At 41.0% G+C, this 26,587-nt stretch overlaps 1 protein-coding gene across 2 annotated transcripts in view; it reads left to right on the top strand.

The window, feature by feature from the left end:
• Cyt-c1 (Cytochrome c1) overlaps positions 1-26,587 on the top strand; it is a 61,344-nt gene that overhangs the window by 20,625 nt on the left and 14,132 nt on the right. For both annotated transcript variants that reach the window (XM_019045878.2, XM_072300261.1), the window contains 2 exons: positions 2,708-2,836; positions 5,191-5,310. In XM_019045878.2, the coding sequence (XP_018901423.1) occupies positions 2,708-2,836; positions 5,191-5,310 (249 nt within the window). The remainder of the gene's footprint in view (positions 1-2,707; positions 2,837-5,190; positions 5,311-26,587) is intronic.

Raw genomic sequence — 26,587 nt, 5'->3', positions numbered from 1 at the left:
GGCCACCACAGCCCCCCTGTAGGGGGGGATGGGCCTGTTACAGTGAAACATTGCATTGAAATGCGAAAAGTCACAGAAGAGCTGCAAACTTAGCATCAAATCCGAGTGGAACTTCTTGCCAATGTTAACGCAAACGCAGCCTGCGACTTTAAAGTGAGCTTCCAAAACTCTTAGCCCCCTGCCCCCCCTCATTTTTGGTTGCAGAGCGGGTAAAAACCGGGAAATTCACTACAAATAATGCCCGAAACTAATGTCCAACTTGAGGAGGACCCTTGAAACGTTGCGATCAGTCGGAGCGTTGAAATACAAGGACTGCCACCCCCTTAAAGTACGGAAACATCCAAAACACCACCGCTGCCCCCCTCATTTTTCGTTGCGGAGCGGGTAAAAACCGGGAAAATCGCCAGAAATGATGCCCGAAACCACTGTAGAACTTGACGAGAACCCTTGAAACGTTGCGCTCAGTCGGAGAACTGCAACACAGGAACTGCCGCCCACTTTAAGGACAGAAACATCCATAAAACCCCCGCTGCCCCCCTCTTTTTTCGTTGCAGAGCTGGTAAGAACCGGGAAATGCGCCAGAAATGATGCCCCGGTTCTTACCAGCTCTGCAACGAAAAAAGAGGGGGGCAGCGGGGGTTTTATGGATGTTTCTGTCCTTAAAGTGGGCGGCAGTTCCTGTGTTGCAGTTCTCCGACTGAGCGCAACGTTTCAAGGGTTCTCGTCAAGTTCTACAGTGGTTTCGGGCATCATTTCTGGCGATTTTCCCGGTTTTTACCCGCTCCGCAACGAAAAATGAGGGGGGCAGCGGTGGTGTTTTGGATGTTTCCGTACTTTAAGGGGGTGGCAGTCCTTGTATTTCAACGCTCCGACTGATCGCAACGTTTCAAGGGTCCTCCTCAAGTTGGACATTAGTTTCGGGCATTATTTGTAGTGAATTTCCCGGTTTTTACCCGCTCTGCAACCAAAAATGAGGGGGGGCAGGGGGCTAAGAGTTTTGGAAGCTCACTTTAAAGTCGCAGGCTGCGTTTGCGTTAACATTGGCAAGAAGTTCCACTCGGATTTGATGCTAAGTTTGCAGCTCTTCTGTGACTTTTCGCATTTCAATGCAATGTTTCACTGTAACACGCCCATCCCCCCCTACAGGGGGGCTGTGGTGGCCCGCGGGCAATATGAAGACTTCGGTATCAGACTTGGAGTATTCGAGGACTCTTTGAAAAGAGAAACGGCATGTCCAAGAGCCGCCGAAGCTACTCTAAAAAATGAAGGTACGGACCCCCTAAATAACCTTTGGACCCCCCTAACTTTTGACAGGGGGGTCAGATCGACTTCCGGTTTGCGCAAAAAATTTTCTTTTTTCATGCTCTTTCTAATGATGTATCACATGATGGGGGTTGCCATTTGAAATTCTTGAGTTGCCCCCCGCCCCCCCTCCCCCTGGGGGGGGGGGTGAAGAACTGAAAAGTACCTCAAAAAGTTTCCCCCTCGATATGAGGAAGGACGCCACAAACCGCAAATTGATATCATAATTAGAACTAAAGTTATGGCCAGTGGTGCGTAACTTTTGAATAACCCTGTAGTTGGCAGTATGTGTCAGGTGTGTCTCTATATCTGCATCTCCCTCTGCATATCTGCATCTCTCTCCCTGCTTGCTGCTGCATGGACAGCAGCCCAAATTGATAAGAACTCCAACGTATCGATGACGTATCCATAAATTTATTTTTACACTGAGGATGTTCTTATTATTAATTTTCCACCCAAATCGAGTAATCTAAAAATGAGGTCGATAATTGTCTATTTAGTGCCCTGTTTCATGTATGATTTAATAGGACCTGAACCGCTACAGTGAACATAGGAGGCATGTAGCTCGCGACGAAATCATTTCCCCGAAAAAGCTATGTACCACTTTAAAGCCCATACAAAGGGCTTTCATTACAAATGCTTTTCATTTTCCTACGTGCGTAAGCAGTACTGACTTTTTGAGGTGCGAATGACGGAGAACCTCAAAATTCACGCCTAGACTGACGTTGATGGCCTGTATCTCGCAATAGAATCGTTTCCCCAGAAAAACCGATTTACCGTTGGAAAGCGTATACAAAGGGCTTTCATTTCACGTGTTTTTTATTTTCCTACGTACTGTCCCAATACCGACTTTTTTGGGTTAACCGAATTTTTGAACCTTGAAAAAATCGAAAAATTGTCCATTTTTGGGTAAATTTGGCAACCATGGATAAAACCTATGTACGAAATGCTAGCACTTTTTATGTTCCATCAATTCTATAAAACTGCATCTTCATATCTTTAATTGTTCAAATGTTATGGGGTTGAACATGTTACGGCTTTAAAAAATGGCACCGCCTCACGGTGGGGGGGGGGAGGCTGGGGACTAAAGCAACCCTAGATCCGGAGGCCGGAAGTGCCCCTCTATCACTGGTATGAATTTCGTTCAATTTTGAAGCAGGCGATTTCGGGGGGGGGGGAGGGGGGTCTGTGCATAGAGTCCTTTTGATAAATTGAGGACTCTAAAACATGCAAAACTTCCTGTAAATATATATTCAAAATGAAACCAACCGGCATTTATCAAAATGCCTGATTAAGCAATGGCCCTTAGAAATATGTCTTCTTATCTTCGCTCTTTTCCTTTATTATTATATTATTTACGAATGTTTTCTATATTTTTCTCATCTGTTACTACCGTATTCTTCAGGATTATGTATTCCATCTTTTAACTGGTTATCATGAACCTCCAGCTGGTGTAGCACTGAGAGAAGGTCTTCATTACAACCCATACTTCGTTGGCGGTGCTATTGGTATGGCTCAAGCTCTTTATAGTGAGGTAAGCTGAACCATCCATGATTTTGAGGGGTCTAATTCTCTAGCCTTAGTATTTCGCTACTGGTGGTGCAAAGTCACTTGATGTATACGAGGATATTTTTTGTATTAAATTCAAAGTGAATCCTCAGAAATTATTGTCTAATTGTTATGTTCACCTTGAAGCTAATCTAAAATTTGAAGCATTGAACATTTTAATGGTTAAGTTAATTAAGTAATCAATTCACAGAACAACGAGAAATGAATAAATGTAATGAACGGCCCCCCACAAATAAATCGACAACATTTCGATTGATTAAATAATTTGAATTTTAAAATTGGCAACCAATGCAGTGACCAATAATTTGATCAATCATCCTGTGGCAATTGACGAAAACTTGCTGCAACACGTGTTCTTCCCTCACAACAAAAACAGGCCACAATCCCACTCATTAACGCACTCACTACATACTAGTCTTTTGCAAGTCTCTCCCAGAAATAAGAACACACTACAAACACACAGAAAACTAAACGATTCACTATGAGACGCTTCACAAACAACTAAACCATCAAATCACAAAAAACCGCAATTTCATTTATAACCATACAAAAAATTGAAGGAGTGTTCGTTATAGACGATATCTCTTTGTTCTATACTAGGTAAAACATATTAATAACTAAATTATAAATAAATAAATACATAACTCAATTTCCAGACACTTCATAAAATAAACGATATGCTCCAAAATTGATTGCCCTGATAACGACACCACCAATAGGAGTACCGCTAAGAGGTTCTCAACCGAGGTGTCCCTAGCGATGATGTTACCAAGGCCTCAAAAGCCGGAGAGTGAAGACTCATAGCACACTATGTTAATTTATCCGACAGTATGGACGACCGTCTGATCAATAGGAAAATGCAATGTCTCAACCTTATAAAATAACATTCAGATCAAAACAGCATTTCGACTAAACCAATGTTTTGAAACGAAACAGGTCTTCCAATGATGATCGGAAGTATCAATAGGTTGATCAATCATTTCAGGGACAAGCCTACTTGCATCAGAATGAAAGTTTGTGATTTTTGTGAAAATATGGTGATGACTTTTAAATATGATTTTTTGAAGTAAATCTGAGATCAAATTCGGATTCAGCGCATCAAAATCATCAGGAGTATCAGTTTTTAGTGTATTAATATGTAAATGGGAAGCCATTCTGATGGTTAATCATCGAAAGGTGAATTGGAACCATTATGTGACGGGTAAAGGCCACAAAAATGATGGTGAAAAGATGGTTAACTCCCTCGATAGAAAAGTATGAAGCCCTAAGGAGGAGAAACGATGTAGCCCAGGCAAATAAGGAAAAGAGCCTGCTAAAATCCCGGGTAGCAATGTTTTTATTGATTCCTATGTAATTTTTAACGCTGAACCCGAAATTCAACTTGACACTTAGAAATTCGAACCAGAAAATTGCAAAATTCAGCAAAAATTGCCTTGAATCGGCCTTTTTCCCGGATTGTGGCCTGTAACTTGCCAAAAACTGATCTGATGACAAAATTAGTCAATTAAATAACAAAGCTCGTTAAATTTCCTATAAAATTGATGCTGCACACTTTTTTGCTCAAAGCAAAGTTAAGTGCGCTGGCTGTCGCTGAACTTGGAAAAATGAGCGAAAATTGCGTTTTTTAGCGGTTTTTGCCCTACGTCTTCTCTCTTAGGTACCTGTCTAACGAGTAATACCTGGACAAATTAGATGTGGATGATAAAGTTTACACCGAGTTACATGAATTGTTGTAAAAAATAAGGAACCCAACACATTCAGGGTGTCTTCAAGTCTGGAAATAGCACTAATTTAGCAAGGGGGGTCTGGAAGTACTGATAAAGTGCGGAAATTCCGCAAAAGGTCGCAGTTGCGGACAACTGACGAATTACGTAGCTGCTACTAATTGCCCGATTGATCACCTAAGGACAACTAACGAATTATTCGGTCCTGATTAGTTTATCAAATGATTGATACACAAATTATTCGCTAATCGGCACACACAACTAAACAGTTTATTTGGTCTTGATTATTTCACCGAAAAATCAGGAGACGAATTATTTGTCAATCAGCATTGATGATTGAACAAATTATTTATTTTCGGCCGATTTATTTCAAAATTATTTTTTCCCAACCCTGGTATATGTTATGTGTCTAATTCCTAAAGCTTTGTGGAAGCTGGAGCAGAAAATTCAGACACATATTGCAAAACAAGAATTTCGGCTTAGTGAACAGCACTCACCTTAGCTTGTAAGACAAGAACTCTTGGTTACAACCAAAAAAAGAGTCGTTAGTGAGTAAAAATTCAAGCCCTAATTTTTACATTGTCATTGATTGTAGATTATTGAGTATGAAGATGGCACTCCAGCCACCCAGAGTCAATTGGCGAAAGATGTGACCAACTTTTTAGCGTGGGCTGCTTTCCCTGAATTGGAGGAAAGGAAGCAAGTTGGAATAAAGGTATGTTATGAAGTCTATTATTAACCTTTATCTATTTTTTTAATTTTATTTTTGCAGGTTAAATGGCTTATACTCCTTCTTAGAGATCTACAGCCACTAATAGTCAGAAGTAGTATTAGATGGTTGTATAACCTTTATCTATTTATTATCAGGTACACTGTTTGTTAGGTGTAAGAGGGAGGATCTCCTCTCACCCTTCCTTTGGCTTCCTGCCTTTGACTCACGGGAATTTTCGCAGAATATTTTACATGATATTTACCCCCTGAAAAATGAGTTTCAAGTTGCATATTATTAACCTTCAGAGTCATTCCGTAACAAACCTACCAGCCACTCTGACCACTAGACCACTAGCCACTAAGACCTGACTCTGATTTTGTTGATTCATTTTTTCTTGATCAGATCATCAAATAATGAGGGTCCGCAAAGTATTAGGTCTTAAATAAGAAAAACTCACTGAGATATGAATTTTCCTAGTTTTAGGAATTTCCAAGAAGTTGACGCTTGAAACCTCCAATTAAGAGAGGGTAATTTTTCCTCACAAAATTCATCCCCGGCTCATTTTTCGTTGAAGTGAAGAGGAAAGGTATCGATAAGGGCCGTTTTTGCCCCCCCCCCCCCCCCCCCGGCGCCATAGAGGGCCTTTTTTTGGCCCCGCCTAGAATCTGGAAATTTATGCGGATTTTCCAAGTTGACTCGATGTAGTTTCTGGAAATGATCATGATTTGGTCCATAGGCTCCTGGATATGTGTTAAACGGTTGCCTGAATATATGTCTGCAGGCGTATTTTAGCGAAAATGCGTGTTTTCCTATCACCTCAAGACTTCCTTGACACTGAGCACATCGTCTAACTAAAACGAGCTTTTATATGTTATCAAGGAGGCTTTAGGACGTATTTTAACCCTGGTTTGGTTTTAGTTAGATGATGCGCTCATAGTTAAAAAAAACTTTTTCAAAAGTCGACTTTTAAGGAACATCCGCAGATATCTTGAAAAAACACGTCTCTTCAACTGTATGCACGCTACGTATATTATTAAGGGTAGTTATTAAGCCTTGTTAAACTCTTACAAGGAGATTTTCTTTAATTGTAGCCCAAAAAAACCCTGACGACGTAATTCCCTAAGATTTTTGCGGATGTCCCTTCAAAGTTGCCTTTTGAAAAAGTTTTTTTAACTATGAGGGTATCATCTAACTAGACCCAAACCAGGGTGAAAATGTGTCCTAAAGCCTCCTTGATAATATATCAAAAGCTCCTCTTAGGTAGACAATGCGCTAGGTGTCAAAAGAGCCTCAGAGTGATAGGAAAACATGCATTTTCTCTAAAATGCACCTGCAGACGTATGTTCAGGCAACCATTTAACACGTATCCAGTGATGTATAGACCAAATCATGATTATTTCCTTAAACTACGTTCGGTCAACTTGGAAAATCTGCATAAATTTCCAGATTCTAAATGGGACCAAAAAAGGCCCTTATTGATAACCCTCCTTTGACATAACGTCAATGAAAGAATGTAGATTCAAGAAAAAAATGTCAACAAATTCATCCGCTTTCATTCACAAGCTATGCTTGAATGTTTCTGAAAATTTTGCCTGATTTTTGAGGAAAAACCTTACTACCTTCAAATGCTTGTAACTTTTGAGGTGCAAAACATTTTTGGCCCTGATTTTTCTCGGAACGATCCTCAGAGTGTTTAAAATACCCTAATTACAAAAACTCAATGAGATCCCAGGTTTCAGTGCCTTACATTTCGCTATTTAGCTAAAGAAGGGCAGTATAACGCAAGAAACACCAAAATTGTATCATTTTTTGACCATTTCTTTGGATGGACCACACCATACCTTCTTGCTTAATTCCTTATACCGGGTGTCCGTAAAGTAACTGAAAAGTGGGTATAATTTTTGAACAAAAAAAGATTGAAGGTCGCGGTTTGTGGCATTCTTCATCATCCAGAGGGGGAAATTTTTCGATGGGGGGTTTTTCTTGGTGGACCCCCCTGTAACGGGGAAATTTTTTCCCCGTTTTAAGTTTAAGCTCATGTGAATTAAAAAATTGAAACAATAAAGTCGCGAACACGCATGCTTGGCACCGCCGCGTCTGCGCCGACGAGCCAAGGAAGAAATCAGCTGATGCTCGGCGTCCATCCGAGCACCGCGACGCGCCAATAGGGAGCGCTGCGGCAATTCTGTCAATTTTGAAATATTTTTCATTAATTTAAAATTTTAAAAACAAATTGTATTTTAATTTTAACTGTATAGTTCGATAAAAAAAGTCGAGGCAAAGCCAACGATGTAAATTTTATATTTTTTTTTATATATCGTATGCGCACAAAATTGAACGGAACTCGAGCACTTGCTTTTTTTTGAAATTTGTAAATTGGTGGCCTCCCGACCAGACCCATCGATCAGGGGGGGACGTTCCGATCCAGCAGACTGTTAAAGCGAGTTATCTAGTACGTCGATCGAGGTGCGGCGAGGTGAGCCTGCATTTCTCTTCTTACTTTGCGATTCTGGCTAGTTATGTCTGCGGTTGGAGCAAATAAGCGGTATGGTGGATAAGGCTTTACCGAAGATTTGCTCCAGCTTTGGACCTCTAGGGTTTCGGTTGCGTGGGACGTGGTGCCCGAGCTGAGGTGCATTACCCCTGCAAACGTGATCCAAGAGTAGCGGCCTTTCCTCGGTGGAAAGCGCGGAGCGAGGTGCGCGAGTTGAGCTGCATCTCTCTGCGAGTTTTACTGAGAAAAGTAGTAGACCTTAGATTTGGTTGGTAAAGAAATCTTAGAGACTCATTTTACTTTACCTTCCGAACCATTTCCCCTCGAGTTTCGATCAGAATATCCGTAGAATTTTAAGAATGAATTATATGTATATGTGGAAATTATTGATAAATCTCAATTTAAATAAATACTTGTAAGTTGGAAAACACGCTTTCAACCTTTAACGCAAGTAGTGAAGTAGTGGTGCGCGAGCTGAGCAGCATCAGACGGAACTCTGCTATATTCCCTTTCCAGTTAAAATTTTCTCTCTCTCAATTTCAATTTCACTCATTATTATTTTTTCTATGGCGCCCGAATCCAGGCATCCCACTGAAGTTATCCGGCACCTCAAGTAACGTTGGCATATCTTATACCAGAGGACGTATGTGCCTCTGATGTCCTGGACCTGCTTCGCAGAGAAGGGGGATTTGCCTCGTTACACCCCCTGGGGGGCCCCAAGGGGGGGCAACTTTCAAAATTCAAATAGCAACCCCCATTTTTTTATACATGGTTAAAAAGAACTTAAAAAGACAAGAAAAATGACGCAAATAAAATTAAAATCGGTTCACTCGTTCAAAAGTTACAGCCGGTCAAAATTTTAAATTGACCACTTTTCAAAAAATCACCGTTGAGCTCCCAATTACCGAAAAAACAAAAACAAACCTGGAATGAAAAGTTTGAAAAGTGCCCTTTAAGGCAAGGAAAAACTACTGACGTTGTCACAAGTTTGGATGGCATTGTTTCAAAATAAAATTTCGGAATATCTTCCAAATACCCTCTAGTTTAAGGAAATCAATGGTATCAACTTTTTTTCCTTTATTTGGCCAAGTAAGAGCAATAATTTGCTGACTTTAAAGATGTCAAGCGGAACGCCTTCAATCGTTGGAGTATGCGACATCACATGCACAGGATTAAGTGTGCTGTCAAAAAATGAAGCCGATGTGAAAAAGCGCTCCTCCTTTGGGTTGCTTTAGTAACGTTCAAGGTCCTCATCCTCAAAAAAGAAGAAAAGAAAAATTGAGCAATTTTTTTATCATTATTATTTTTTTAAGTGGAAGTTCTTATACCTGATGCTCTGTTATTCCGTCAAATGTTCAAAGTTATCTTCATTTTGCTGCAAACAATAGTAAATTTACAATAGTAATTGCCAACTAAATCAGAACGCAGTATGATCAAGAGAACTTAGCATACTGATTTCAGATTCGTAAATAGTGTTACCGATCAGATATTTCATCAGATATTACCTAAAATATCGGTTCCTCAAATCGTGAGGTTGAGGCTGTCAATAAGATAATCTCAACTCAGATAATAATCAAGAGTAGAACGGCGTTTTCGGAATTGAAAGCGTAGCAGATATCCTTCTTGCCAACTTGGAGTGCCAGGAATTAGAGAATCACAATTATTCTTGCGTTTTCAATTTTCAGATAGAGAAATGTCAAAAATGTCAACCGCCCCAACCCCATCAGGATATACCATGTTTGTTTTGGCTCACCTAGTTTGTGGGTAAAAATTGCTTAATTTCTCTTTTCTTCTTTTTTGAGGATGAGGACCTTGAACATTATTAAAGCATCCCAAAGGAGGAGCGCTTTTTCACATCGGCTTCATTTTTTGACAGCACACTTAATCCTGTGCATGTGATGTCGTATACTCCAACGATTGAAGGCGTCCCGCTTGACAACTTTAAAGTCAGCAAATTATTGCTCTTACTTGGCCAAATAAAGGAAAAAAAGTTGATACCATTGATTTCCTTAAACTAGAGGGTATTTGAAAGATAACGGTTTCTGGAATTTTCATTATTCGCGTTTCCTCAAATTTGCCGCCATGTTGAATTTTCTGAAATTTTATTTTGAAACAATGCCATCCAAACTTGTGGCAACGTCAGTTGTTTTTCCTTGCCTTAAAGGGCACTTTTCAGACTTTTCATTCCAGGTTTGTTTTTGTTTTTTCGGTAATTGGGAGCTCAACGGTGATTTTTTGAAAAGTGGTCAATTTAAAATTTTGACCGGCTGTAACTTTTGAACGAGTGAACTGATTTTAATTTTATTTGCGTCATTTTTCTTGTCTTTTTGAGTTCTTTTTAACCATGTCTAAAAAAATGGGGGTTGCTATTTGAATTTTGAAAGTTGCCCCCCCTTGGGGCCCCCCAGGGGGGTCCACCAAGAAAAACCCCCCATCGAAAAATTTCCCCCTCTGGATGATGAAGAATGCCACAAACCGCGACCTTCTATCTTTTTTTGTTCAAAAATTATACCCACTTTTCAGTTACTTTACGGACACCCGGTATGATAATCCTCTAAGCACACAGAACATGCCTGGAAAATAAAATTATTGAGGGCATGGGTTTAAATTACGTCAGGAGCACACTTAAAACATTCTTAGGAAACACAGAACAGCACTTTATGATGAGAATCATAATTTTACCAATACCTAACATACATATTAAGAATTTAAGTCTGTACAATTTTAAAAAAATATATTACAATTACCTATAAAGAAGTTAGGTCTGAAAAGTGAGAGTAGCAAATTTTTGCTGCATAACTGTTAGGAATTTAAAATAACAGTTGTGAAAAAATCAAAACAAGTACGTGTAAAGAATTTTAGTCAATATATATTTAAAAAAAGTAAAAAAATTTCCTACAAAGAAATTATGTTGAAAAAGTCAGAAAAGCACATTTTTGTTCAATGATCTGGACCTACTTTGCTGCTAAGTGATGAACTCCTCCAGAAGCAAATGTCAGGAGGTGCTTAAACAGAGGCGATTATGGAGCACACAGGGACGAAATAAACATCCTCCTGTTTTAGCTAAGAGAATGATGGTGACAGACCAAAAGAGTGCATGAAGGAAATCTTAAAGTCATTTTCCTCCTCTAACTTCGACAAAACAAATAAAAAAAACCAACGTTTATCATTCCAACAGAAAAATATACATAAAAAGGACCCTGCTCACCTCTTATGGGAAGCTGAACCATGACCAAATGCTAATTTATTTTTGTCATTCGATTCTCCTCCAGATGCTGATCAAAAGTTATAATTGCATCAACTTTCTACGATGCACCGTTTTTCGCAGAAAAACCGCCGAGAAGATTCAATTATTTGGCGACAATGAATAAAAACGAACAAAGCATTTGCGAACAGGCCTGATGTAAATAAGGAAAAAACGTAGCGCAAGTCCATCTTTTTATCTGTACCCGCCAACTCTTCGGCTATCTCCCTCCCGCTCTCGTCCGGTTGACGTTCCGACTTTCCTGTTCTTATGCTCCTCAAGAATCTGATTTGGATGGTCGAGCAAAACGGCGTGCGAAATCCGAGATAAGACTGCCTCTGGGTGCGGGAGTTTCCATGATTTCCTTGTTGACACACAGCTGCTTGTCAATCGAGTACTGAAATGAGGAATCTTTCTGGCTTTTTATCGCCGAATAATGGAATCTTCTTGGCGGTTTTTTTGCGAAAACGGTGCATCATAAAAGTTGGCGCAATTATAACTTTTGATCAGCATCTTGAGGAAAATCGAAAGACATAAATTAATTAGCATTCGATCATGGTGCAGCTTCCCATAAGAGGTGTGCAGGGTCCTTTGTTGTAATTTTTAGCATGATTTTTTGAGCGTTATCTTGTTCTTCTTGAGACAAGTAAAATATTAGAGAGGTCTAATGAACAGCTACTCTTTTAGCACCAATTGATGCTGATGAAGAAGTAAAACAATGTGAACTTCATGTCTCTGGGACTGTTATTGCTTCTGAAAATCTATCATTCAGCTGCTTTCGCGTCTCAACAAGTAAAGAGTCTCTTTTTCAAGAAGTCAAAACTTAATCCCATCAATTTTCGACGCGCAAAGGTTATACATCTTATGCATCAAATCAGCCGGATTACAATGATCACACAGGAGGGAGGCATCGGATACAAGTCGCTTTTCGGTCCCTCCGACCCCATCGCATGCTGTCATGCCATGCCTAATAGCAAAGAAAGCCCATGATCCTGCCGTGTTAAAATCTGAGACGTGATGCCATAAGTTACTGAAATTTTTATAATTTTTGTATTCAGCTGCGCAGTCATCAGAAAAATACACTTTTTTTTGATCTTCGGACAGTTGACTTCTGTCCGGTGCACAATTAGTTTTTATACTTTATAGCAGGGCTTCCACTACCGGGAAAAACAAGGAAAACCCAGGGAATTCTTTCGTATCATGAAATAACTGTGAAGCGTGGTTTTTGAAAGTCTATTTATTTACACACTAATATATTTCAACATCTTTTAGAATAGGATTGTGGGGTAGTGAAGTTGGAGAAAAAATTTAGAAGGCAGGAGTAGCCTCTCTAAGTCGTCAGCTATCAGAGCCCCGCGTTAGTGATTGTTTTTCACCTCCGTGTCGGATGAGTTGCTGTAGAGAATTACTCTATGATGCCATCACTCAGAGGAAATACAGGAATATTAAAAGCTGAAATAAAGTAGAAATCCTGCTCAAAGACAATTGGAACATCAAGTGCCAAATCATCACTCAAGGCACAAAAGCTAACGAGGTTACTTCATTATTATTTGCTAGCATAGGAAGACTTATCTGTAACAACAGCGGATGTCGAGTTTTCATATTGTGAGAAAATCGCGTTTGAGGTTTTCGAAGCTTTGCACTTTGCCGCCCGTAGAACCGAGAGGATTCTTATGAAGATTTTCATGAAGAACAACCCTTCCTGTAAAATTTAAAAAACACACGTTTTGTGATCTACGTAAGTGAAAAATTGAAGGAGTAATAGGGTTTGGAAAAAAATATGATATCCGCTGTTTTTACTGAAAACGTTTCTTTATGCATGAAACAAAGTCTTCGGGGGGGTTACGGCTGGTGAAACGATTGAAATGAACCGAAATTAAGTCAATGCTGAGTCATTTAATACAATTAAACAAAAATCTAGATCGTTTGTAACTTCTAGAACAAAAATAAGGAACAAATTATAAAATCAGTTAAAAAATCAACAATTCTGGCGAGACGGTCCCGATACGTATAATTTGAGTGTCAGCTATAGCCCAAAGTTGGTGCCCGGGCAGTTATCGCAAGTGGATTCGAATCTCTACCATGTCCTGCCACGCCGGCGGGGGAGAACAGTGGATTCTCACATCCGCTTTTTTTGGAAATAACATGGTTGTCAGTTCATATCTCGCTGAAAAATTGTCCTGGAAGTCTGAAACTTTGCACAGGCATTCTTGAGGGTTCCAGAATTTGAAAAAAGCGTTTGCCCCAAAAAATGAAGGATATCAGCGACTGCTGTTGTTACGTATAAGTCCTCATACACATCACAGTGGGACGGAGAGAGCAGCTCTTGCAGGCCCAAAATCTGCCTTGAGCCTCATTTTGGAGGACAAAGTTACAATTTTTACTAAAATCTATCATCATATTAGCTGCATCCAAGGAAAGATTTTCTTTCTTCTCCTTCAAAAATTTACTTTGTGCTTTTGCAATGAATTAATGAGGAACCAATACCTCCAGGCCTTGGATCAGAGTTATAATTCAATCTTGCTAAGGAACTGTGCTGTGCACTGAACTTTTTGCATTCTACCGGATGCATTGGTTCAAGAATAGTAAGCAATTTCGTCACCAAGATCCCAATCTTTTTAAAAATATTTTAATGTTCCCTCCATGTAAATATTTTAAAAATATTTTACCATTTTACTCATTGGTACCATGCGGCCTCTATCAACGATTGACGGCACTATTTGCTTCTGTATACAAGTCTGTGTACTCAGCGCACTCTGTCAAGTAGATGTGGAAGCACAGGCACTGGCCGTCATTTTCATACTATGTTATTATTTAGACCTTGATCAATCATGTTGCATAGTTTCTTTCGACATGAATTACAAATTGCCATTCCTGGAGATGAAATCGCAACATTTGCCACCAAGTTTATCTTCTCTGAATATTCATTGGAGATAATTTGGAGGAGTTTCTTCGACACTTTTTATGTACTTTAAAAGGATCATCACACTTTTTATTTTTCTTACACAACATTTGTATACAGTGAAAATTAAAATCCTTCAGTTTCACAACTTGTCAAAGAAGGGTGAAAGATCAAACCACCTTTGATTACCAATTTTGATTGAGAAACACACCTTTACAAAATCGTAAATACCGCCATTGAAAAACAATAAAAGAAAAAAAATGGAAAAGAATGGAAAAACACCCACATGACTTCCGCCTTGGAGATTTTGCGCCAATTAACTGAGGCAGGGATGTTGCCGGATTGCTCAATATATTCCGTAAAAATTGCCAATTTGAAAGAGGATGGACAGAATCCACGCTTCGACGTTTGGTGCCAAATCTCCATAAGAAAAATGTTACCATATCACCCAAAATTTTTTCTGAAGGAAGGCAGAAAATGTATTTATTTTCAAAGTACCCTCAGCCACGTTGGCAAGCGCGGCTGCCAGACGTTTCCGCACACTTTATTGGAAATTGCTGAATCGAATGAATATTTGGCAACATTTTACTTGCCTCACTGCTGCACAATGGATCAAGTCAATGGGAGATGTTGGACAAAATTTGGAAACTTTAAAAGCTTCACAGCGTCACCAAACTGACATTGAATAAGTGAACACTCCAAAACCATGGAAAAAACTGAAATCATGCTGAAATTGGAGGAAATATGTGGACTTATCAAGTACACGTCTATTCTTCCTCCACTTCTGCACTCAGTCATGCCTTAATCCGCACACAAACGCTATCTATTGAGTGACCACAGACTAAAACGCATAGCATCACCAAACTGACATAATATTGAGTTACACGCTTCAAGTCTCAAATTAAATTGAATAATATAGTTTTCTGGTGTTTCAATGCATATTATATGAAACAATATACTTGGAAGACTTAAAAAAAAATTAGACAAAGCTCGCAAAAGGTCCTGGTTTATTTATAAAACGATTTGATACATTGACTAAATGACTACCTCCAAGTTACACGTCACGAAACTGACATTTTCAGTTTTTAGCACGTTGAAAAAAAGGTTTAGAGTTATTCAAATCTCCTGATGAATTTTTTCGTGGTTAGTGTGACCTGCTTCTACGCAAAAAACCAAACATTGAGAGAAAATATTATAATTGAAAGTTTTGAGGAACCAGTTACATGTCTTTCCCATATTTTATCCCCTTAGCTGAAATCCACCCATATCTGCCCTTGTCATCTGAAAATTTGTAATAGGTATTTCGAATATTTTTCAAACTAGTTAGGTAATTTTACTTAAAAAAATTTAAGAATCCTACGCCCTTACATATAATTTAGCAAAATTTAACAACTGCGAAATTCACTAAACACGTTCTGTAAAAATCGCTAAATTCTTTTGTTTGGTGTACGTGTCCGATTTCCATTTTCTTGGTCTCGTTCTGAAGTTAAAATGCTCCTACAGGAGTCTACCTCATACATTTTTTCGCCTAAGGCACGCATAAATGGTCATTAGGAAAAGTTCAAATTTTTGAAATTTCACCCAAATTTTAAGAACGTTTAATTATTCATAACGCGAGAAAATGGGTTTTTTTGCCTTGAGAAACGGTGCTTACTGGACCGAAACATAGGATTGCCTGGTCATGGACTTCCTCCGCAACTTCTTTCCGCTATATTCTTCGATCTTTGTGGACTTTTAGGTCAAAACTACATCCTTTCGACGCATTTTCATCGCAGAATCCGATTTTAACCGATTGTCATACGAAAATGCATGTTTTTGGGTGTTTTTTTGAAATATTGCTCAAGGTTGTAGGAACCAAGGTATTTTCGTAGATTTTCGCTCCAGTTTCTCTCGATCGTTTCACTCCCTTTTCCAAAATTCCAAGTTAAATTTCACAAACGCTGAAGTATTTTTATCGGAGAATTCGATTTTGACCATAATTCTATCGATGCATTGACGCAACTATTACATCACATCAACATCTAAGTATAAGTATTGGGTACAATACAATTATGCTTTAATACATCTGCTTATTGTGCAGTTAATTCAAAGTGGTATATTTAAAACCTATTAAAAAAATAGAAAATTAAAGGAAACTGTTAGTTTATGAGAAAAATCTGTACTTATTTAGTATTTAGTATATGGTTTGCTACCAGAACACAGTTGACATAAAAAACGGTTGGAAAACTTATATAGTCATCTTATTCGCTGTCGTCCGTTCCGCCATCGTCCATCAATTCCTCTACTTCCTCTACCTCTCTTCAAGAAAGTCCTCTTTAAAGTTGATGTCACTATCATTATTGCTATAATGAAGGACTAGAAGCGCAGTAGCCTTGCTATGATTTTTGCGTTTTTATTGTTCGAGGATTTGCGCAAACAGTCACAATAAACACACAATCAACCATATGCAACTGTTTAGTGTAAAACTGTATATTTGATGCATTTCCACTTATTTCTGCAATTTTTTTGAATGCCAGATTCAGGTGGCATGGCAGTCATCAGTAAATGGTCCAGTAGCAGTTAGGATGAAGTCCCCTCGTCGATCAATTTACCTCTGATCCTAAGATGGGAAACCTCTTTTTGCCAGTTACGCTCCACGTCGCGTTTTAAGCAGATGGAATGCAACCATATTTGCTGATGTTTAACACTACTATGTAGTCATTATCTATATATGTATTTAATATCCTACGGCTTTTTTTGTCCTCCTTCAGTTTGGACAGATTGTTCTAATTCGATCTCGGAAACTACTGGACCGATTTTCCTCGGATATGTTTTTAATGGAAGTGAGGAAAGTCGAAATCGGGGGGACTGCGGCCCCTATCCGACCCTCTAAATGGCATGAGAAGAAAATGAAGGAAAGAGAAGAAAGTGGCTAAATGGCAGAGAAAATGGCAGGAGGGACCACGACCTTTTATGGGTAAAAGGGCGAAAAACCTAAGAAAGGATGAAAGAAAATGGCCAACTAGAGAAAGAGAGAACTGAACCTAACCTGGATACTCCCCGCAAATATAAACAACAACTACTCACATGCTGATAATAAGGCTAGAATGGATGGCGGCTGGCCAAGTCCAAGGCGTAGGGGGGCGGAAGCCCCATAGCAATCTCACATGTCCGCGGCTCAAAATGTGGTGCTTAGCTAGGCATACTAAACGGCGTGGCGACGGCGTAAAAACATAACTCAAAACTCATCACAAATGTGCGAAGGCGTAAAGCTAACTACACGGCGACGGCGTAATACAAATGAGGGAGAATGAGAACACGAACACCTGCGACTGCGCGTAAAAGAAAACAGAACTGCTCACTCATCAAAGTGCTGTCTCGAGTGATAGCTAAAAACTAAAGAAAATGAGAGAGAGAGAGAGTGGAAAGCAAATCATAAACTTTACCAGGATGCTGATGAGAAAAATGAGCAAAAGAAAAAGACCAAGGTGCTGGAAGAGCAAAAATCCAAAAGGCAAGGCTAAAAGCTGTACTGCGCAGGAAGGCGAAGGAAGAGTCGAATCGCTGGCCAGACAGGAACTGGTTCGCGAGGCGAAGCTCAAGTCGAGAGCTCCCGAAAAAGTGCAGTTTTCGGAAGGACTCGCTAGAGAGGGCAGAGGTCGCGACCCTGGCCAATCAGGAGCAACGACCCCCCCCCTCATGACATCTGTGACATAGCGTTTGCTGGATGCATCTTCCCCTCTCTCCCCCCTCTCCAGAGCGGCGCGCTCATTCTCCCCCCCTTAAAATGACGATAAGTCGTTTTAACTACAAAGGCTACACGGCGACGGCGGAAAAGGCTCCCAACTCAAGGGCATAAACAAATAAGGCAAACAATACCTCAATGAGGCAGAAATAGAAATGTAAAAGCGTTAAAATGGCGTGGCGTAAAGACGGAGAGGGCGCCTAGCTGCACGGCAACGGATACAGCTTATGCACGGGCCTTTGTAACTCTCCCGTTTGCGTCCGAATTGTGGCTACGCGAACTTTTCCGTCTGGGCCAGGATGAACTGCTATCACTCTGGCCATTTTCCATTTGAGCGGTGGCAAGTCTGGATCGTCAACCAACACCAATTTGTCAATGACCAAATTGGGGTTGTCTTTGAACCATTTTGGTCGAGCCTGTAGCAATAATAAATATTCTTTGCTCCAGCGATCCCAAAATGACTGTAACAATCCACTGATGTAGTCCCAGTGTTGAATACGTGACAAATCTCGTGGGCTAATTCTTGGTTTTTGTATGCAGCGTAAAGGTCTTCCGACGAGAAAATGTCCTGGCATCAAAGGGCGTAAATCATTTGGATCATGTGAAAGCGGCGTGAGTGGGCGGGAATTCAAAATCGCTTCAATTCTGACCATCAGCGTTTCAAATTCTTGATAAACGAGGATTCTAGTTCCGGCGACTCTCTTAAGATGCCACTTGGCGCAACGAACAGCACTTTCACAGATTCCATTCTGAAACGGCGCGACGGGAGGATAAAAGTTGAACTTGATAGAGAATTCTCGGCAAAACTCTAACAGCTCTGGGTCCTGTGGGTTCATGGATTCTTCAAACAAAGAGCGACGCCAAGTATGGCACAATTTGGGCCAGAAGGGATTTTTCTGAAACCGGACCCAAACGATACCTTATGATACCCTAAAACTCTGGTAAAAATTTTAGCTTGAGTATACGCACGGTTTTTAAGAAATGAGGGGGCAAAGTTGCCAAATCGCCATCATTCTGGACAGCATTTCTACAGCACAAAGACGGGAAAAATGAACGAAAAAGTTACACCTTTGATGGGTTTCGGTCGTAAATGTTCTTATTGGGCCCCCAAGCATTCAACTGTGTTCAATTTCAACAATTTTGGTCGCACAGTGGTCCAAAATGGGGAGAAATCGTCGACAAATCAGGATTTTTTGTCAAATTTTTAAAAATGGAGGTAAAATTGACGGTCTGCTGCAGTTTCCATGGCTAACAATGTTCTTATTGGTCGGCAATGCATGAAACTATGCTCAACTTTACAAATTTACATCGCACAGTGGTCAAAAATGGGGGAATTAGTGGACAAATTAAGATCCTCTGTCAAACTTTTAAAAATGAAGTGAAACTGTTGGTCCCCTGTAGAGTTTAGATCCCGGAAAAATTCATATATTTAATTTTTTTAATTATTACTGTATGTCAGACCGTATTGTTTATAGAACGTTGTTATAGAATAGACTTTGTAGCATTATCTCAATAAAAAATGCAAACTTCCAGAAATTTAAAAAAAAGAAGGGAAAATGGAGAGAAAAAATTAAAAAAGGATTTAAACAGTCCAAAAAAAAATTTAAAGAATTTTTCGGGGATCTAAACTCTACTGGGAGCCAACCGATTCACTTCATTTTTAAAAGTTTGACAGAGGATCTTAATTTGTCCACTAATTCCCCCATTTTTGACCCCTGTGCGATGTAAATTTGTAAAGTTGAGCATAGTTTCATGCATTGAGGACCAATAAGAACATTGTTAGCCATGGAAACTGCAGCAGACCGTCAATTTTACCTCCATTTTTAAAAATTTGACAAAAAATCCTGGTTTGTCGACGATTTCTCCCCATTTTGGACCACTGTGCGACCAAAATTGTTGAAATTGAACACAGTTGAATGCTTGAGGGCCCAATAAGAACATTTACGACCGAAACCCATCAAAGGTGTAACTTTTTCGTTCATTTTTCCCGTCTTTGTGCTGTAGAAATGCTGTCCAGAATGATGGCGATTTGGCAACTTTGCCCCCTCATTTCTCAAAAACCGTGCGTATACTCAAGCTAAAATTTTTACCAGAGTTTTAGGGTATCATAAGGTATCGTTTGGGTCCGGTTTCAGAAAAATCCCTTCTGGCCCAAATTGTGCCAAAAAACGGTCGTTTTTGGCGTCGCTCTTTCCAGCTCCGACAAAATTTGTTCCGTTGTCACTCCACATTGTATGCGGTACATTTCGGCGTGCGGTAAAACGATCAAGTGCGGCGACAAACGATGGCGTTGATAAATCAGTCACTATCTCCATGTGAATTGCTTTAGTGCAGAGGCACACGAATGTAGCGACGTAAACCTTTATCTGCTTCGGAAATTTCAAAAAGGTGTCGTGAACGATGATTGGACCCATGTAGTCCACTCCTGTAGTCCAAAATGGCGGGCTTGGCGTCACACGAGAGGTTGGCAATTCACCCATCATTGGTATCTGATTACACGGCTTGACGTGAAAACAGCGTATGCGTACATTCTCTTATAGCTCTTCTTCCGGCAAGAATCCAAAATTTTTGATACAAAATTGACTGCAAGGCTTGGGGTCCGGCGTGTAAATTCTGCAAGTGTTCATGTCTGATCAAGATTTTCGTAATATGATGATCCGGTGGCAAAATGATTGGGTGATGTGACTCAAACTCGAGGTTAGAATGTTGCAGGCGTCCTCCTACTCGTATGAGGCCTTTTTCATCAACAAAAGGCACCAACTTCTGTAGGCGGTCAGAACACGGAACCTTTTTCTCTATTTTGGCTAAATCATCCTGAAAGGCTGATTTTTGAACATGCTTGAAAATCCAGATTTCGGCGGCTTGTAACTCTTCTGGCGACGGCGGTCCGGCGTTGCGTACTTTTCTGCGGGTTCTCTGCATAAAGCGAAAAACTAAGGCCATTACTCGAAGCGTTCTTTTCCATGATGACAATACTGGCAAAATGCTTTCTGGATTCTCAGCTACCGCGGCGTTGGCTACTAGTCAGCTCCCCCCCATGAGGGATTCGTAGTCGGCTTGAAGCTTAGAAAGCTCGCTATCATTTTTGCTGATGAGGGCCAAGGCGTATTCTATGCGTGCGTCTGATTCTTCCTCTGGCGTGGGCTGTTGCGTTACTTGCTCGGCGGTGTTTACTAGCTCTATAGCGATGCATTTTTTCAGCTCCAAATCTGCAGTGTTAGGCGTTGGCAAAGGCGAAAAAGTGGGCCATTCTTTATCCGGTTTTGTGAGCTATGCAGGTCCGTGCCACCAAAATTCATTACGCACGATATCAGCAGGGGCGATGCCTCTCGAGCACAAATCCGCAAAGTTGTCTTCCGACCTGACATGATGCCAGGTGATTAAGTGATCCAGTTCGCGAATTTTCGCAACTCTGTTTGCCACAAAGGTTTGCAATTCATGAGGAGGCGTGTTTATCCAATGAAGAACTATCGTACTATCTGTCCAGCAATGGATTTTTGCAGCATCGTAATGATCATGCAAGATGTGCAGATTAGCGCGAAGCAAGGTTTCCGCGAGTAGAGCTCCGCAGAGTTCCAGGCGTGGCAAAGTTACAGGCGTGATTGGGGCGACTCGAGTTTTTGACATAATCAGCGAAACCGAGGTTGCAGGGCTATCTGGCGACGGCGAAGAGCGCAAATACAAAACGCATCCATATCCTTTCTGAGAGGCGTCTACAAAGCAATGAAGTTGATAGTGGGAGGCGTTAGGCGCAGGAAGGCAGCGTGGAATTCTAATTTGGCGTATTTCTTGTAACTCGGTGAAAAATTATTTCCACCTTTGCGACATCTCCAATGGTACTACTGTGTCCCACGGCTGTCTCAGCAAAAACAAGGCTTTCATGAATAGTTTTGCTCTGAAAATGACCGGAGCTAGCCATCCATTAGGGTCGTAAATCGAGGCGATCATTGATAAAATTCCACGTTTTGTCTCGGCGTGCGGGCGGAAATTGACTTCATACGAAAATTCGTCCCCTTTCCCGTCCCATTGAATGCCTAATACGGAAAACCAGGGATTTTCTTCCTGCGAAAATGTCAGCTTTGGCGTTTCTAACTTGTTGGCGGGTAGCGTAGACAGAACTTGTGGGTGGCTGGAGAACCATTTGTGCATCGTAAAACCACCACAAGCCAGGAGACCGATTAATTCTTCAATTAATCCCTTCGCTTCTTCTTCCGTGCTTGCTCCGAATTGAATATCATCCATATAGGTGGCGTTTAGAATAATTGCGGCTGCTTTTGGAAAAAGATGACCATAATCCTGGGCTAACTTCTGTAAGGTCCTAAGGGCGTGAAACGGCGAGGATTTGATTCCAAAAGCGACTGTTGTGAGGGCGTAAGTGAGCATAGGTTCGTTCTTGTCCTTTCTCCACAAAATCAGCTGATAAAACCAGTCATCTGGGTGGAGCTCAATCTATAAATACATCTGGCGTATGTCGGCGGAAATTGCAATTGGATGGCGTCGGAAATGAAGGAGCACATGTCGTATGTCTTTCTGTAATTTTTGTCCATTCAACAAAATATCATTAAGACTTGCTGCAGTGCTGCTTTTTGCAGAGGCGTCAAATACTACTCGTAATTTTGTTGAAGAAGAGGATTCTTTGAGAACACCATGATGGGGGCAGTAATATCCTTGAAAGCTGTCTGTAGGCGATGGAGCTGTCACTGGAATCATGCGGCCGGCTTCTTCATAATCTTTCATAAACTTTCTATATTTTTCTGCAAAAACGGCGTCTCGATCCAATCTCTTCTCTAAGGCGACAAAGCGTTTTTCAGCTTGCGAGCGTGATTCTCCGAGAGGCGGGTGATTGGGTCTGAACGGCAAGCGAACTTGATAACGCTTATTGTCTAGTTGTTCGGTTGTTTGCTTGTAAAATTCTTCGCAATATACTTCGTCTGGCGTTAAATGCGGTTCTGGAGCAAATTCTTCTAGGGCCCAAAATCTTTCAAAATGTTCCGGAATGGGAAGCGTTGCGGCGTTAATTGTGGGTTCTACGAGAGGGCGTGGCTGCGGAGAGAATTCTGTATTGGCACAAAATAAAATTGTAGATGCGGCGGCTTCTGCTTCAAAAAATCGATCTAATTGTTGGCTTAGTCCTGGCAACTCGGCGTCTATAAAGGCGGAAATTACTGGTTGAAAGCTTGGCGATTGGCGTGGCATTTGAAGAGCAGCGGGGCCAGCGAAGGCAATTCCAAAAAATGTTTTCACATGCACCGTTCCTTCCTGCGTGGTGTGAGCTTCTCCTGAAAATAATCCTGCAAACAGGTCTACTCCGATGAGAACATCAATGTCGGCTGGCGTGTGAAATTCTGGATCCGCTTGTAGGTTTTCTTCGAACATGACTCTGAGCTTTTCAGTTACGGGAGCCGCTGGTAGTTGCGTAGTAATTTTATCCGTTACGATCCACTCGTGATTTTGCGCAAAAGGTTGACCAAATCTTGAAAGAATATCAGCGTGTATTCTTCCTTTAATCCTGACCGGTGTGGCAGCGAAAAATCGAATTGTTGAAGATTCACCTTCTGCTGAAAGCTTCAAAAATTCAGCGCATTTAGAAGTGACGGCGCTGTGCGTAGCCGCGCAGTCTATCAAACCTCGAACAGTAACAGTGTAACCGGATGCCGCTCGGAGTTGAACCAATGCAGTAGGTAGAAGATTTACGGTTGGCGGCGATTTGGCAATGCAGATGGTTGGGTCGGCTCCAGAGTGTCGCGAGAAACTGCTGACCGCGGCGTTTACTGAAGGAGCTGTGGCTGGAACTGTCTGGGCGACGGCGGGAGCGGGGCTGGTTTCGGCAGGAATATTTTCGCACAGGAGCGTGTTGTGTTTCTCTGTCGGATGATGCAAACATCGTTTTGTACTGGGACACAACCGGGAGTGGTGTTTGACGGACAGGCAGTTCCAACATCTACTCTCAGCTTTAACTTGGGTACGGCGTTGGGCGACGGTCAATGATTTTATTTTGTCACATTGCACCAAGGGGTGATTTTCTTCGCACCATTGACAATAGTACGCTCTGCCAGATGCTGGGTTGATTTTCGGCGAGTTCTGTTGAGATGAGGGCGCGTCTGTTCTTAGCTTTGTGCTTACACAACATTGGCATGACTGGCTTTGGTCAGAAGTTTGGTTGGAAGAATTTTTATTTTTCTTGGAATTTGAAGAATTTTTCGGTTTTGATTTCTGACTTTCTTGCGTGGCTTCCGAGCTCGTCACTAAAATTTTTGCTGCTGACTGAGTGGATTTTTGCGTAGGCGGGGCGACGGCGGTTGATGAGTCCAATAACTTCACTGTTTCAGACTTCAGAAAATCTTCAATCTCCGTTAGAGTTGCGAATTTCTTGCAATCCTCTCGCTGGTCCTCAAACCTTCCCATGATTTCTTCTGAAAATCGCTTCAGAATGGGCCTGTTGCATGCAAGAGATAAAGCCGCGCGAATAGACTTTTTAAAGGTTAAATGACACGGAAATTACGATGGTCACATTAAAAAAGTCTGAAATACACTCCTTACTGCGCAATTTGCGTTGTTAGGAATGCGCTTTTTAAAATTTCCCGCGTCTGGGGGCAGTTTTCTAATCACCGGAAACGAGCAAACGGCGGGCTCGGTGATTTCCGGAAGATGCCGAGTCGTTGTTGTTGTTGTTATTTTTTCCTTCAGTTTGTTTACAAACCCAACGTGATCTCTTATAGTGGTCCATATACGCTTTATGCGCTAACCAAATCGATCAACTTTTAAATATCCAACGCAATCCTCCTACATTTCATTTCTTGATATCACGAGCTCCGATTTTTAGGTTATGTTGTCAGTTTTAGTTGACCGGAAATAGCCGCGAGTTGCCGTCAATCGTTTCCATTAGAAAACTGCCCCCAGACGCGGGAAATTTGAATAAGCGCGTTCCTAACAACGCAAATTGCGCAGTAAGGAGTGTATTTCAGACTTTTTTAATGTGACCATCGTAATTTTCGTGTCATTTAACCTGTGGAAAGTCTATTCGCACGGCTGTATCTCTTGCATGCAACAGGCCCATTGGCATGACGAGAGCTGGTCCAATAACGGTCAAATCCTGCTTCAGGGCGCGTAAGGCGTGGAGGTGTTCCTGGATCTTGGCTAAAAATGGAGGGATCTCGTTTCGTGGTTTTAGATCTGGCAATTCGGCCAGTGCTGAGAAATGGGAGACAAGATGTCGCTTATCGCTGTCATAGTGTTCACACAACAAATTCCAGGCTTCAGCGTAGCTGCTCGGCTCCAACGGCAATCCTTTGATGCGATTCAGTGGCTCATTACTCAGCTGCGCAAGTAAAAACTGAAATTTCTCGAGAACTCCTAAGTTTGGATTGTTGTGAACTGCAGCTTCATACCTAGCCTTGAAGTTTTGCCAGTCCGACAAAGTTCCATCGAATTTTGGCAACTGAAGTGGCGGCAATTTGAAGGCGGATCTCACGGCGTTGGTCTGCAAAAGGCTAGAATTTGAAGAAGTGGCGGCGGCGACGGCGGCAGAAATAGATGATAACAAGGATTGCTGGTCCTGCTGAGATTTTGTCTCGTTCTGTCGACGGCTTTCCTCTGAAAGTTTTAAGTATGGCAAGCGAGCTAACTTCATGGCACGATCAAAATTTCGTTGAATGTTTGCGGTGTCAGCTTCGGCATCTGCTTCCTCCACATTCAGGTTGAGACGGGTGATTTCACACTGCCAAACATCAAATTCGTGGGCAAGGCGGCTTAATTCTTGCATCTGGGGTGCGAAAGTGAAGTAATTTTCAGGATTCAGCGTCCGAGATTCTTCCAAAATGTTCAATACAGCTTGGTAGTAGCGATGGCGCGTGGTGACAGGTGCTCTCAGAGCAGGGTCCAACTTTGCGAGATTCATCTCAAGTTGTAGTGGCGTTGATTCAGCATCTGGATCCATGTTTATATTCAGTGGAGAAGAGTTGAAATCATTGGCGTTGTAGAACCTGTCTTGTTCCGACATACTTACCATCAATTAGTAACTAAGAGTCAAACAAGCAGACTAATATTTACACTACTCGCTCAAAATCAGCAAGGCAATAAGTAACTGTGCGAAGGAAAGCCAGAAATCTTGGTGCTATGTTACAAGGTGAATGCGTAAAATCCCAAAGTAATTAAGGCGTAAGAACACTCTTGTTATCAAAGGAAAGCCAGAGGCAAACTTGCTTAGTTTATGTACATTTAGAAGAGAAAGGCATGGAAAGATTATTGTAAGTTGAGAGAAACATGCAATCAAATCAAAACCAAAATAAATCATAAAAGTAGGCAATTACTATAAAACATAAGCGCCAGGTGATTGTGAATTCTCCGGTGTGAAATGACTAAATCTTGTTTCAAGGCAGTCGAAGTGAGAAGAAATAATGGACTATCAAGATTGAGTACCTAAATAGTGACCAGTGAAATTCTAATCTAGCTCAAGGCAGGTAAAAAAAAATTCAACTCCAATACTGTTCGGCGGACTAATTTGCAGGCAACAACTAGGCGTATCCAAATTTGCAAAATATGCAGCGTATGAATTGCTCAGAAGTTAGAAAGGCAGCGTGGCAGAAGTAAATAATACCAAAAGAAACTCTAAGGCCATTAGCGTGGTGATAAGTACTGTTTACTATATGCCTTGGCGTAGTAACTAAGAACTATAGCGTGGCTACTGAGCTAAATTAGATGGCATTTAATCAAATTAAGTAATGTAAATTGCGTGGTTATCTGGCTAATAGTTGGCATTTGTATCAAAATTCATGCATGTGGCGTATATTCCTTAGAATGTCAATGAAATTTAAATTGACAGCAGTAACGGCAAAGGCTAGTGGCAAAAGAACTGGCAAGGAATGTACTTGACTAAAGAAATGGCGTTGCTTAAATCTAATGGCATATGGAGCTAAT

The sequence above is a fragment of the Bemisia tabaci genome, chromosome 1 (genome assembly GCF_918797505.1).
Source record: "Bemisia tabaci chromosome 1, PGI_BMITA_v3".
NCBI lineage: Eukaryota > Metazoa > Arthropoda > Insecta > Hemiptera > Aleyrodidae > Bemisia > Bemisia tabaci.
Note: the sequence above shows the minus strand (reverse complement) of the source record. Positions and strands in the feature narration are given on the sequence as shown.